The sequence below is a fragment of the Erinaceus europaeus genome, chromosome 16 (genome assembly GCF_950295315.1).
Source record: "Erinaceus europaeus chromosome 16, mEriEur2.1, whole genome shotgun sequence".
Taxonomy (NCBI): Eukaryota; Metazoa; Chordata; class Mammalia; order Eulipotyphla; family Erinaceidae; genus Erinaceus; species Erinaceus europaeus.
Genome location: NC_080177.1, coordinates 54,384 through 69,019, shown reverse-complemented (window position 1 = coordinate 69,019; position 14,636 = coordinate 54,384). Strand labels below are relative to the sequence as shown.

General features: G+C 57.6%; 1 protein-coding gene across 5 annotated transcripts; it reads left to right on the top strand.

Moving 5' to 3' along the window:
• The first annotated feature begins 2,619 nt into the window (after nt 1-2,619).
• COMMD4 (COMM domain containing 4) lies at nt 2,620-13,215 on the top strand. 5 transcript variants are annotated; one of them, XM_060174208.1, is made up of 8 exons: nt 2,620-2,763; nt 7,165-7,236; nt 7,355-7,420; nt 7,628-7,667; nt 7,907-8,026; nt 8,121-8,201; nt 12,695-12,871; nt 12,943-13,215. In XM_060174208.1, the coding sequence occupies exons 1-8, from the start codon at nt 2,761-2,763 to the stop codon at nt 12,981-12,983; spliced, it is 600 nt and encodes a 199-aa protein (XP_060030191.1). In that variant the 5' UTR covers nt 2,620-2,760; the 3' UTR covers nt 12,984-13,215. The 5 variants fall into 5 exon arrangements, with proteins under 5 accessions (XP_060030191.1, XP_060030192.1, XP_060030189.1 ...); XM_060174205.1 differs by lacking the exon at nt 2,620-2,763 and adding an exon at nt 6,574-6,817; XM_060174207.1 differs by lacking the exon at nt 2,620-2,763 and adding an exon at nt 7,013-7,057.
• The last annotated feature ends 1,421 nt before the right edge of the window (nt 13,216-14,636 follow it).

The window sequence follows — 14,636 nt, the reverse complement described above, 5'->3', positions numbered from 1 at the left end:
TCAGTTATTTTCTTTCCCCTTCACTTGTTTTATTTTCTTATTAATGACTTAATGTTGATTTACAAAATTATGAGATAACAGGGGTATAATTCCACATCATTCCCACCACCAGAGTTCTGTGTCCCCATTCCCTCCACTGGAAACTGCAGTAGTTCTCCCAAGATCACAGATATGGGCTGACTATTATTCCATATATATATATATATATATATATATATATATATATATATATATATATATATCCCTTTTTCTGTCCTGCTTTCTCTTCCTTTCTAAGTTACACCTACACCTGTTATTACTTCCAGAGTCCTTCTATTTTTTACTCATCTCTCTTGGGGTCCTGGTGGAGTTGGGGTTCAGAGCCCTCTGGTTGTCTTCCCCTAACATTTCTCCCCCCTCTGGGAGTAGGGACTCAAATTATTTTGGGGCAAAGGTCCCCTTCCCAGCTTTCCTGTCTTACAGGTGATTAAGTGTAAGGTGATGTGATTCCACACTTTTGGGTTCTTAAGGGTGCTTCCAAAGTTTCAGAAAGACTCAGAAATGTGGCCTGGGGCCCCAGACCTGGGTCACAAAATGAGATGACTTTAGCAGGCATTGAAAAGAGTCCTGTTTGTATTCTGGTTCCATCCTTTGGGCTCAACCCAAAATGTTGAGCAGTGAACTCAGTTCAGTGACAGGGGAGCTGCTTGGAGTGGGGGGTGGCTGTCAGCTGCAGGTTATTAGACTGTTCTCTGGTTTGTTGTCTTTCTTTTGTTTTGTGCCAGGAGCCATTTCTCTGCTTGATAGATGATAAGCTTTGAAACAATGGAATCCCTCGAGACAAGTGTTAATTCCCCCCTGGGCAGGCCATTTCTCCTCAGGTAAACCATTTATCAGTAATCAAGTGAGTCAACACACAGTTGTGGTAACAAACATGGTTTCGGCCATTTGTTGCAAGGAACATTCCGCTTTGAAGTTTTCTCCCCCCCCCCAGCATTCCCTCTCCTTCCCCAAAGCCTTATAATGCCTGTGAACACAATAAAATTTGGCAGCTTGATCAGAAACCTGTCTTGCTGTCGTTCTTTCGTGTCTCGTGTCCCTGTCATTCCAGGTCTTTCAGGTTCCGAGCCCCTGTTCACCACCCTGCTGGTCGGGGCAGTTTTGGTCTTTTGTTTTGGCTTTTTCAAATGAACATTAGAAATGATATTTGGGAGCTACTTTCTGCCATGATCCAGCTTTCTAGTTCTATTTCCAACTCTGACACCATCTTCCCAGAAAATACCTTTAGTTCACCTGCATGTTAGTTGTTGGGATCAGACAAAAATTAGTACAGTCATGGGCCCCGTGGAATATACCTAAAATAGACCTACTAGCTTTTTCCAAAATGGAGACCCCAAAATCTCATTTGCTATATTCTTGCCTTTAGGTTCCTGATTATTAAACAATTTGTTCTGCTTTATATCTTAATGCTTTTCAGCAACCAAGTTGCAGATGTTACCATGACACCATCCTGACTTCCCTGAGCAGACGACCTTACCCATGTGTCCTGGAACCTCCCCTCCCCAGAGCCCTGCCCCACTAGGGAAAAACAGAGACAGGTGTAGGGATGGGTCCACGTGACAGCATGTCCAGCAGGAAAGCAATTAGAGAAGCCAGATCTTCCACCTTCTGCTCCCCATAAAGCACTTGGGTGCATAGTCCCAGAAGGCTAAAGAATAGGAAAGCTGGGGGTCAGGCGCTAGTACAGCGGCTTAAGTGCACATGGCGCGAAACACAAGGACTGGCCTAAGGATCCTGGTTCGAGCCCCCGGCTCCCCACCTGCAGGGGAGTCGCTTCACAAGCGAAGCGGTGAAACAGGTCTGCAGGTGTCTATCTTTCTCTCCCCCTCTCTGTCTTCCCTCCTCTCTCTATTTCTTTCTGTCCTATCCAACAATGATGAGAACAATAATAACTACAACAATAAAACAAGGGCAACAAAAGGGAATAAAGAAATAAATATTAAAAAATTAAATAAAAGAATAGGAAAGCTATCAGGAGAGGTGATGGGCTATGGAGTTCTGGTGGTGGGAATTGTACCCTGCTTATCCTATGGTCTTGCCACTATTTCCTTTTTATATAAAAAAAAATAGAATAGGGTAGCTTCCAATGGAGGGGATGGGACATGGAACTCTGGTAGTGGGAAATATGTAGAACTGTACCCCTGTTATCCTGCAGTCTTGTTGATATTTTCATTTCACAAATTAAATAAAATTAGGGACCAGGTGGAAGTGCACTTGGTTGAGTGCACATGTTGCGATGGGCAAGGGTCCGTGTTCGAGCCCCCGTCCCCATTTGTAGGGAAAGCTATGAGAGTGGTCAAGCAGTGTGGCTTCTCTATCTCCCACTTCCCTCTCAATTTCTGGCTGTCTCTGTCCAATAAGAAAATACAGTAAAACAATAAAATTAAGTTGACAAGAAATTTAAAAAAAGAAAAAAACTAAAAAAAATAAAATTAAATATAAAAAGCCCTTCAGTTCCCCGACAGGCCCCGCCCACCCCAGGCCTTCCACCGCCTGGCCCCGCCCACCCCAGGCCTACGCAGAGACCCCGCCCCTTTCGCGACTCCGCCTATCACAGGTCATCCGCCGGCCAGGAAGCCCGGCCCACACGCGTCCACCCGGAAGTTCTCGTCCTGGCCCCGCCCTGCCACGGGGAAGCACGTGACGCTGGCGGCACGTGACCGCGGAGTCGGCTGAGCAGGCGCGAGCGGAAGGCGGCATCCTCGGCCGGCGTCTGGCGCGATGGTGAGCGCGGGCGGCTGCGGAGCGTTGCGGGCCGCGGGTCTGGGTGCCTGCGGGGCGGAGGCTCCTTCCGGGGACGCTCCGAGCGCGGGCGGCAGAGACGAGAGCGGGTGTGCTGGGGGAACGCGGGCCCGCCCCGGTGGGAGGCGCAGGTTCAGCGGACGCCGAGGAGTGGCCCTGAGGGTGACGCAGGGGGTGACACGGGGGGGTGACGCAGGTGGCCCTGAGGGTGACGCAGGGGGTGACACGGGGGGGTGACGCAGGTGGCCCTGAGGGTGACGCAGGGGGTGACACGGGGGGTGACGCAGGTGGCCCTGAGGGTGACGCAGGGGGTGACACACGGGGGGTGACGCAGGTGGCCCTGAGGGTGACGCAGGGGGTGACACGGGGGGTGACAAGGGGGGGTGACGCAGGTGGCCCTGAGGGTGACGCAGGGGGTGACACGGGGGGTGACAAGGGGGGGTGACGCAGGTGGCCCTGAGGGTGACGCAGGGGGTGACACGGGGGGTGACGCAGGTGGCCCTGAGGGTGACGCAGGGGGTGACACGGGGGGTGACGCAGGTGGCCCTGAGGGTGACGCAGGGGGTGACACGGGGGGGTGACGCAGGTGGCCCTGAGGGTGACGCAGGGGGTGACAGACGGGGGGTGACGCAGGTGGCCCTGAGGGTGACGCAGGGGGTGACACGGGGGGTGACAAGGGGGGGTGACGCAGGTGGCCCTGAGGGTGACGCAGGGGGTGACACACGGGGGGTGACAAGGGGGGGTGACGCAGGTGGCCCTGAGGGTGACGCAGGGGGTGACACACGGGGGGTGACGCAGGTGGCCCTGAGGGTGACGCAGGGGGTGACACGGGGGGTGACGCAGGTGGCCGAGGGTGACGCAGGGGGTGACGCGGGGGGTGACGCAGGTGGCCCTGAGGGTGACGCAGGTGGCCCTGAGGGTGACGCAGGGGGTGACACGGGGGGTGACGCAGGTGGCCCTGAGGGTGACGCAGGGGGTGACGCGGGGGTTGACGCAGGTGGCCCTGAGGGTGACGCAGGGGGTGACGCAGATGGCCCTGAGGGTGACGCAGGGGGTGACACGGGGTTGACGCAGGTGGCCCTGAGGGTGACGCAGGGGGTGACACGGGGGGTGATGCAGGTGGCCCTGAGGGTGACGCAGGGGGTGACGCGGGGGGTGACGCAGGTGGCCCTGAGGGTGATGCAGGGGGTGACACGGGGGGGTGACACGGGGGGTGACGCAGGTGGCCCTGAGGGTGACGCAGGGGGTGACGCAGGGGGTGACACGGGGGGTGACACGGGGGGTGACGCAGGTGGCCCTGAGGGTGACGCAGAGTGCCCGGGAAGGGCCGCACTGCCCCGCGGCTCAGGTCGGAGGGTGGAGGATGCGGGGTCCGGGTGGAAACTGGGGCCGGGGCCCGAGGGTGTAGACGCGGGGGGAGGGCTGTGTGTGTGCGGAGCTCGGTGTAGACGCGGGTGTGGGAATAGCTTGGGCTTCTGTGCTGCCTGCGGACAGGACGGCTGGCGGCCAGGCGGGTCTGGTCTGTTGGCGCTAGTGCTGAGACCAGGAAGGAAGGGGAAGGGCCCTGGCATGAGGGCAAATAGCTGTTTGTTTTTCTTCATATATATATATATTTATTTATTTATTTACAAAAAGGAAACATTGACTACACCATAGGAAGAGAGAGGCACAACTCCACACAATTCCCCGTATCCCACCCCCTCCCCTGACAGCTTTCCCATTCTCTATCCCTCTGGGAGTATGGACCCAGGGTCTCTGTGGGTGCAGAAGGTGGAAGGTCTGGCTTCTGTCATTGCTTCCCTGTTGAACATGGGCGTTGACAGGTGGACCCACACTCCCAGCCTGCCTCTCTCTGTCCCTAGTGGGGCAGGGCTCTGGGGAAGCGGGGCTCCAGGACACATTGGTGGGGTCATCTGTCCAGGGAAGTCTGGTTGGCATCATGGTAGCATCTGGAACCTGGTGGCTGAAAAGAGAGTTAACACACAAAGCCAAACAAATTGTTGAACAATCATGGACCTAAAGGCTGGAATAGATAGTGCAGATGAAGTGTTGGGGGGGGTGTCCTCCATTTTGCAGATAGCTAGTAGGCATATTTTAGTTATATTTCAAGGGGCCTGTAGCTATACTAGTGTTTTTTCTTTTCTCTAAGCCTGACATCTGATATGCAGGTGGATCCAAGTTATTGTCTGGGGAGTTGATGTCATGGCTGGAAAAGGGACAGAAAGCTGGGTCAGGGAAGAGAGTAGCTCCCTAATATGGGAAAGGGGTATAAGTATTGTTGACTGTAAACCCATCGATTTGATGTGATATCTGGGGCCCATATTCAGCTTAGGAGCCTGTGTGACCTCTGCATCCCTGTAGATCTGGGCTCACACTCTGTGGTCATGAGTAGGAACATTCCAAGCTGCCCCAATGTCAGGACCCATCTTCCTCAGGTGGAGCACAGAGTGTGTTGTCCAGCCTCCCTTCGGAGGATGGAACATTCCCTACCATTGTTGATCCAAGTTGAGGGCAAGGTCCTATGTGGGGGGGCCACAAAAGGGTCCATTGTGTTGTTCCTGATAGAAATGACCGATAACAACGGAGAGAGGGATTTATTTGCGGTCTGGGCACATCACGTCTGTTTGGGAATCTCAGGACTCCCCGACTAGGGCCCCAGCTGATGGAGTGGCCTGATAGTGACTAAAGAGTCATCATTGAAGTCTGCCAGTCTCTTGCCCTTATTCAGCTTTCGCAGTCCTTGCTTTGCTAAGGTTAGCTTTGGAGTGAGTGAGAGAACTGTAATAGGAAGTAGTAGACACTATTTCATTATGAACTTGATACTGACTCACTGCAGACTATTGTGTACTTTTGCTTTCAGGTGTATATTTTGCCCTAATTTATGGATACGTGTGAACATAGGCTCTATCTCACAGGACCTGGTCCATATCTAGGTTCTGGGACTTTGTTAGGAAGTGAACCACCTAGAATGAAATTAGAGAATACCATGAAAGGAAAGATCTCACCCGAGTGATGAGGGTGAAGTGTTGATATTCCACGCCTGAAGTCTCTGGTCACAGTCTGAAGTGAAGCATGCCGAGGTGGCACTCATTGCGTTGATTAGGTTGGGATCAGCAGAGGCAATAACATTTAATATGAATTGAGAGAAACATGCAGGAACGTGCGCCCCACCCTAAAGGTTCTAGGACTGGGGGAAATACAGGTTCTATAGAGGAAATTGAGGTTCCTGCTGTCTTAGGGTTAAGAAGACAATAGTTATTGTTACAATCACATTATTTGGTAATTGGGTTAACTTTGAAAAATCCCTTTGTTAGGATTTGCTGTATCATACACAACATCACTATGATTTATGTGCTTTGACATTATTTGTATATAGTTGCACCAAAGTAGCTATTTTCTAAGAAATATTTTTATTATTTGCCATATTAACGGCTTGATATTTTGGGGTATAGTCCACACTGCATCCACCGCCACAGCAGTGAACTATGTGTCATGCAGCTTTGCTGTGATATGTCTGCATGCAACGTGCCATCACAGTCTAGTGTTAGGTCATCACGTTCTGACTCGCACATACTCAGAAACAGGGCCGTGGGTCAGGAAGTAAATAGCCACGGACAATGAAAGTGCCTTGCTATTTGAAAGCTTCTTTCAGTGAAGAGTGCCTCCTTCCGTCATTTAATACTTTGGGTTCCTTTATCAAGAATTAGATATACATAGGTGTGAAAGCTTTATCAGTCAAACAAGCTAGAATAGCACTCCGGCCGGCGTATGTGGTGCCAGGTCCATGCAGCACTGTCCCTCCTGCCTTGAAAGTCCCATGTTTGAAGAGGTGTTTCAGAAAGTTTGGTCCTGGGACTGGCATGCCTGGGGACCCAGAGACCCTCAAGATGAGTGTCCACTACTGAACATGCCAGAGCTGAGCAGCGCTTCGGTCTCATTTTTGACACTCACAAAATGCATTTTTAGCAGAAAGTTTGGCCAGGGGCTACTCACCAAGAAAAGTCTAATAAGCAGAGACCTGGATGAATTGAAAGCTGTGAGGAGAAGGCTGGGAAGGCAGACGTCTAGTGCGGCAGCAGCTGCCAGGGCTGATGTGACTGGGGAAGGGAAGGGGCAGGAAGAGGGGGAGGGGAGGAGGAAGGGGGAGGAGGGGGGTGGTGGTGTGCGGCATCTCTCTGAGGAGGGATGCTGTTTCCCGCTGTCACTCCCAGCAGGCTGAGTAGGCACCAGAGGGAAGTTCAGCAGGATGCCTGCCCAGTGGAGGCACGGGAGCCAGGCTAGTGGCAGAATGGTCGGGGAGAGGGTCTCTGTGCAGTGTCTAAGAGATGGGAGGGCAGATGTGAGCAGGTGCTTTTAGCCTGACTGCCGGCCTCACCCCTGCAGAGGTTCCGGTTCTGCGGTGACCTGGACTGTCCTGACTGGGTCCTGGCGGAGATCAGCACGCTGGCTAAGATTGCTGAGTACCCGGGGGTCCAGGGGTGGGGTGGGAGGCTGGGCCCACTCTGGGGCCCTGGGTGCTGGCTGAGCCCCCGTGAGCCGGCCCCGCACCCGGTGACGGAGGCCTTCCCTGCAGTCCTCTGTGAAGCTGCGGCTGCTGTGCGGCCTGGTGCTGAAGGAACTGCTGGGGCAGGGCCTTGACGTAAGTACAGTCCTCTCCCGCTGTCCATGGCCCTGTGACCCTGTGGCCTGAGGCTCACGGGGGTCACCCGCCCTCCCTGACTGTCACCCTCACCTCAGGATGCTGGGCTGCGGCAGGGAGGGTGCTGATGGGGGAGGGGGCTGTAGCTGGGGCAGGGAGGGTGCTGGGGGGTGGGCTGTAGCACCCTGAGGCCCACTTTGCCCACAGTATGAGAAGGTCCAGAAGCTCACCGCCGATGCCAGGTTTGGTGAGTACCTCGCTGACTTCGGTGACCCGGAGGCTTGACCCAGGGCCCCTCTTCCCACCCCCACGTGACCTACCTGCCTCTGGAAGGGCAGGTGGAGAGGCCCCAGTGTCCCCGCCCGGCTTCAGGCGGGGTGGTGGGGGCAGCAGCTCATGTAGGTCGGGGTCCGAGTGCGAGGTGGTGGCACACCACGAGGTGCCCGGGGCCCAGTGACAGCCCTCTGCGCCCACCGCTGCCCCCAGAGTCCAGCGATGTGAAGGCTGCTGTGGCGGTCCTGAGCTTTATACTTGCCAGTGCGGCCAAGCATGGTGTGGACGGCGAATCCCTGTCCAGCGAGCTGCAGCAGCTGGGGCTACCCCGAGGTACCCGCCGGGAAAGTGGGCAGGGTGGGTCCTCGGTGGGCCGGAGCCCGAGGCCTGTCCCCCTGCCCAGCCTCAGGCACCCTCTACTCCCCAGAGCACGCCGCCAGCCTGTGCCGCTGTTACGAGGAGAAGCGGGGCCCCCTGCAGGAACACCTTCGGACTTGCAGCCTGCGTGGTGAGGGTGACGGGCAGGGTGGGGCTCTGTCTGCCCAGCGGACACGGCCATGGGCAGGTGCAGGCCCAGGCTGAACCCCCTCCTTGATGTGCAGGCCCAGTGCTGAACCCCCTCCCGATGTGCAGGCCCAGTGCTGAACCCCCTCCCTGATGTGCAGGCCTAGTGCTGAACCCCCTCCCTGATGTGCAGGCCTAGTGCTGAACCCCCTCCCCGATGTGCAGGCCCAGTGCTGAACCCCCTCCCCGATGTGCAGGCCCATTGCTGAACCCCCTCCCCGATGTGCAGGCCCAGTGCTAAACCCCCTCCCAGATGTGCAGGCCCAGTGCTGAACCCCCTCCCTGATGTGCAGGCCCAGTGCTGAACCACCTCCCTGATATGCAGGCCTAGTGCTGAACCCCCTCCCTGATATGCAGGCCTAGTGCTGAACCCCCTCCCTGATGTGCAGGCCTAGTGCTGAACCCCCTCCCTGATATGCAGGCCTAGTGCTGAAGCCCCTCCCCGATGTGTAGGCCCATTGCTGAACCCCCTCCCTGATGTGCAGGCCCAGTGCTGAACCCCCTCCCTGATATGCAGGCCTAGTGCTGAACCCCCTCCCTGATATGCAGGCCTAGTGCTGAACCCCCTCCCTGATGTGCAGGCCTAGTGCTGAACCCCCTCCCTGATATGCAGGCCTAGTGCTGAAGCCCCTCCCCGATGTGTAGGCCCATTGCTGAACCCCCTCCCTGATGTGCAGGCCTAGTGCTGAACCCCCTCCCCGATGTGCAGGCCCAGTGCTGAACCCCCTCCCCGATGTGCAGGCCCAGTGCTGAACCCCCTCCCCGATGTGCAGGCCTAGTGCTGAACCCCCTCCTTGATGTGCAGGCCCAGTGCTGAACCCCCTCCCGATGTGCAGGCCCAGGCTGAACCCCCTCCTTGATGTGCAGGCCCAGTGCTGAACCCCCTCCCGATGTGCAGGCCCAGTGCTGAACCCCCTCCCTGATGTGCAGGCCTAGTGCTGAACCCCCTCCCTGATGTGCAGGCCTAGTGCTGAACCCCCTCCCCGATGTGCAGGCCCAGTGCTGAACCCCCTCCCCGATGTGCAGGCCCATTGCTGAACCCCCTCCCCGATGTGCAGGCCCAGTGCTAAACCCCCTCCCTGATGTGCAGGCCCAGTGCTGAACCCCCTCCCTGATGTGCAGGCCCAGTGCTGAACCCCCTCCCTGATATGCAGGCCTAGTGCTGAACCCCCTCCCTGATATGCAGGCCTAGTGCTGAACCCCCTCCCTGATGTGCAGGCCTAGTGCTGAACCCCCTCCCTGATATGCAGGCCTAGTGCTGAAGCCCCTCCCCGATGTGTAGGCCCATTGCTGAACCCCCTCCCTGATGTGCAGGCCCAGTGCTGAACCCCCTCCCTGATATGCAGGCCTAGTGCTGAACCCCCTCCCTGATATGCAGGCCTAGTGCTGAACCCCCTCCCTGATGTGCAGGCCTAGTGCTGAACCCCCTCCCTGATATGCAGGCCTAGTGCTGAAGCCCCTCCCCGATGTGTAGGCCCATTGCTGAACCCCCTCCCTGATGTGCAGGCCTAGTGCTGAACCCCCTCCCCGATGTGCAGGCCCAGTGCTGAACCCCCTCCCCGATGTGCAGGCCCAGTGCTGAACCCCCTCCCCGATGTGCAGGCCTAGTGCTGAACCCCCTCCTTGATGTGCAGGCCCAGTGCTGAACCCCCTCCCGATGTGCAGGCCCAGTGCTGAACCCCCTCCGTGATGTGCAGGCCTAGTGCTGAACCCCCTCCCTGATGTGCAGGCCTAGTGCTGAACCCCCTCCCCGATGTGCAGGCCCATTGCTGAACCCCCTCCCCGATGTGCAGGCCTAGTGCTGAACCCCCTCCCTGATGTGCAGGCCTAGTGCTGAACCCCCTCCCCGATGTGCAGGCCCAGTGCTGAACCCCCTCCCCGATGTGCAGGCCTAGTGCTGAACCCCCTCCCTGATGTGCAGGCCCAGTGCTGAACCCCCTCCCTGATGTGCAGGCCCAGTGCTGAACCCCCTCCGTGATGTGCAGGCCCAGTGCTGAACCCCCTCCCCGATGTGCAGGCCCAGTGCTGAACCCCCTCCCCGATGTGCAGGCCCAGTTCTGAACCCCCTCCCCGATGTGCAGGCCTAGTGCTGAACCCCCTCCCTGATGTGCAGGCCTAGTGCTGAACCCCCTCCCCGATGTGCAGGCCCATTGTTGAACCCCCTCCCCGATGTGCAGGCCCAGTGCTGAACCCCCTCCCTGATGTGCAGGCCTAGTGCTGAACCCCCTCCCTGATATGCAGGCCTAGTGCTGAACCCCCTCCCTGATGTGCAGGCCTAGTGCTGAAGCCCCTCCCCGATGTGTAGGCCCAGTGCTGAACCCCCTCCCTGATATGCAGGCCTAGTGCTGAACCCCCTCCCTGATATGCAGGCCTAGTGCTGAACCCCCTCCCTGATGTGCAGGCCTAGTGCTGAAGCCCCTCCCCGATGTGTAGGCCCAGTGCTGAACCCCCTCCCTGATGTGCAGGCCTAGTGCTGAAGCCCCTCCCCGATGTGTAGGCCCAGTGCTGAAGCCCCTCCCCGATGTGCAGGCCTAGTGCTGAACCCCCTCCCCGATGTGCAGGCCTAGTGCTGAACCCCCTCCCCGATGTGCAGGCCTAGTGCTGAACCCCCTCCCCGATGTGCAGGCCCAGTGCTGAACCCCCTCCCCGATGTGCAGGCCCAGTGCTGAACCCCCTCCCCGATGTGCAGGCCTAGTGCTGAACCCCCTCCCTGATGTGCAGGCCCAGTGCTGAACCCCCTCCCCGATGTGCAGGCCTAGTGCTGAACCCCCTCCCTGATGTGCAGGCCCAGTGCTGAACCCCCTCCCCGATGTGCAGGCCCAGTGCTGAACCCCCTCCCCGATGTGCAGGCCCAGTGCTGAACCCCCTCCCCGATGTGCAGGCCCAGTGCTGAACCCCCTCCCCGATGTGCAGGCCCAGTGCTGAACCCCCTCCCCGATGTGCAGGCCTAGTGCTGAACCCCCTCCTTGATGTGCAGGCCCAGTGCTGAACCCCCTCCCGATGTGCAGGCCCAGTGCTGAACCCCCTCCCTGATGTGCAGGCCTAGTGCTGAACCCCCTCCCTGATGTGCAGGCCTAGTGCTGAACCCCCTCCCCGATGTGCAGGCCCATTGCTGAACCCCCTCCCCGATGTGCAGGCCTAGTGCTGAACCCCCTCCCCGATGTGCAGGCCTAGTGCTGAACCCCCTCCCTGATGTGCAGGCCCAGTGCTGAACCCCCTCCCCGATGTGCAGGCCTAGTGCTGAACCCCCTCCCTGATGTGCAGGCCTAGTGCTGAACCCCCTCCCTGATGTGCAGGCCCAGTGCTGAACCCCCTTCCCGATGTGCAGGCCTAGTGCTGAACCCCCTCCGTGATGTGCAGGCCCAGTGCTGAACCCCCTCCCTGATGTGCAGGCCCAGTGCTGAACCCCCTCCGTGATGTGCAGGCCCAGTGCTGAACCCCCTCCCCGATGTGCAGGCCCAGTGCTGAACCCCCTCCCCGATGTGCAGGCCCAGTGCTGAACCCCCTCCCCGATGTGCAGGCCTAGTGCTGAAGCCCCTCCCTGATGTGCAGGCCTTGTGCTGAACCCCCTCCCCGATGTGCAGGCCTAGTGCTGAAGCCCCTCCCTGATGTGCAGGCCCAGTGCTGAACCCCCTCCCCGATGTGCAGGCCCAGTGCTGAACCCCCTCCCCGATGTGCAGGCCCAGTGCTGAAGCCCCTCCCCGATGTGCAGGCCCAGTGCTGAACCCCCTCCCTGATGTGCAGGCCTAGTGCTGAACCCCCTCCCCGATGTGCAGGCCTAGTGCTGAACCCCCTCCCCGATGTGCAGGCCCAGTGCTGAACCCCCTCCCCGATGTGCTGGCCCAGTGCTGAACCCCCTCCCCGATGTGCAGGCCTAGTGCTGAACCCCCTCCCTGATGTGCAGGCCCAGTGCTGAACCCCCTCCCTGATGTGCAGGCCCAGTGCTGAACCCCCTCCCTGATGTGCAGGCCCAGTGCTGAACCCCCTCCCTGATGTGCAGGCCCAGTGCTGAACCCCCTCCGTGATGTGCAGGCCTAGTGCTGAAGCCCCTCCCCGATGTGCAGGCCCAGTGCTGAACCCCCTCCCTGATGTGCAGGCCCAGTGCTGAACCCCCTCCCTGATGTGCAGGCCCAGTGCTGAACCCCCTCCCTGATGTGCAGGCCCAGTGCTGAACCCCCTCCCTGATGTGCAGGCCTAGTGCTGAACCCCCTCCCCGATGTGCAGGCCCAGTGCTGAACCCCCTCCCCGCTCTGCCTGGGCTCCTGTCCTGAGGGCTGCTGTGGACAGTCTGAGCTCCCAGCAGCAAAGCGCCTGCTGTGGTCCCCGGGCTTAGTTTCTCAAAGGTTGCCCAGCCTGGAGGGATGGGGTTCAGCAGGGTGTGGGCTGAGGGCTGCCTGCCTGGCCTGCAATGGCCCTGAGCACCTGCCCTGTCTGCAGTGAGCCCGCTGGCAGGCGTGGGCTGGAGAGTGGACTACACTCTGAGCTCCAGCCTGCTGCCGACCGTGGAGGAGCCCATGGTGCACCTGCGGCTGGAGACAGCAGCTGCCCCAGGCGCCCCGGCCCAGCCTGTTGCCATGTCCCTCTCAGCAGACAAGTTCCAGGTCCTCCTGGCAGGTGAGGCAGCGGTGCCTGGTGGGGAAGTGACCCCAGCGTCCTCCTGACGCGACTGACTTTTCCCCTTGCAGAGCTGAAACAGGCTCAGACCCTGATGGGCTCCCTGGGCTGAGGAGGGGCTGTGTGGAGCCACCCTGCTGATGCTGTGTTGCTGCCCTCTGAATGTCTCTGCTGCGCTCCAGGACCCGGGCTCCCGCTTGAGACGTCATTGTGGGGTCCGAGGCCTTTCCCAGCTTGGTGTTCTCTCCACAGACAGCATTGTTGATGGTGACAGCATTGTTCTCTCCACAGACAGCATTGTTGATGGTGTTTGTGAGCAGGACAAATAAACTCTTTAAGGAGTGTGTGCAGAGGCTTCTGTGACAGGACAAGTGCTGTGTGGGCCTCCCTGACTGACCCTCGTGCCCCCAGCTGCAGACACAGCGGGTCCAGGGAGGTGACTACGGACCAGAGTAAGCAGCTTGTCTGGGCTCAGAGAGTCAGGGCTTCAGTTCCCGTCTGTGATGTTCTGGACTCTGCCCTCTCTAGCCTGGTCCTTGGGTGCCCAGGCAGAGAAAGGAGAGAGTGTTTGTTTTTTGCCACCTTCTTCTTCTTTTTAATATTTATTTTCCCTTTTGTTGCCCTTGTTTTATTGTTGTTGTTATTGATGATGTCTTTGTTAGATAGGACAGAGAGAAATGGAGAGAGGAGGGGGAGAGAAAGACACCTGCAGACCTGCTTCACCGCCTGTAAAGCGACTCCCCTGCAGGTGGGGAGCCGGGGGTTCAAACCGGGATCCTTACACCGGCCCCTGCGCTTTGTGCCACATGCGCTTAACCTGATACACTACTGCCTGGCCCCCTTTTGACACCTTCTTTAGGAAGAGAGAGGAGCCCATGGCAGAGGGCTCCCCCACGGACTCGTGAGGTGGTTTTTGGAGCTTCTGGTGGTTGCTCACCTTCGTTGGTGGGACCACGGAGGCAGCCCAGCAGAGCAGAGGCAACCCCAGTGCCAGATGTGCCGCAGCTGAGCTGGCCTCTCACTGAATGTCTGTGTTAGCGTAGTGGCCAAGGAGGTGCTTGTCGGCTAGAGACAGGCACTCCATGCAAGTCCAGAGCTCCAGCCTCCAGCAGTGGTACTCTGATCCTAGCTTCTCTCTTACAAAATAAATATAATTTACTTTTAAAATTAGTTCCATAAAATGATTTTAAAAAAAAATATATTTATTTATTTATTTATTTACTTATTCCCTTTTGTTGCCCTTGTTGTTTTATTGTTGTAGTTATTGATGTTGTTGTTGGCTAGGACAGAGAGAAATGGAGAGAGGAGGGGAAGACAGAGAGGGGGAGAGAAAGACAGACACCTGCAGATCTGCTTCACCACTTGTGAAGTGACTCCCCTGCAGGTGGGGAGCCAGGGGCTTGAACCGGGATCCTTATGTTGGTCCTTGCACTTTGCGCCATCTGCGCTTAACCCGCTCCGCTATCGCCTGATTCCTCCTTAAAATAATTTTTTTTCCCCTTTCGGTGCCCTTGTTGTAGTTATTGATGCTGTCATTGTTGGATAGGACAGAGAGAAATGGAGAGAGGAGGGGAAGACAGGAGGAGAGAAAGACAGACACCTGCAGACCTGTTTCACCATCTGTGTAGGTGAGGAGCCAAGGGCTCGAACTGGGATCCTTATGCCGGTCCTTGCAATTTGCGCCACATGCGCTTAAGCTGCTACGCTACCGCCTGACTTCCTAAAATAATTTTAATAACTTTGCAGTGATTTAAATTATGAAAAG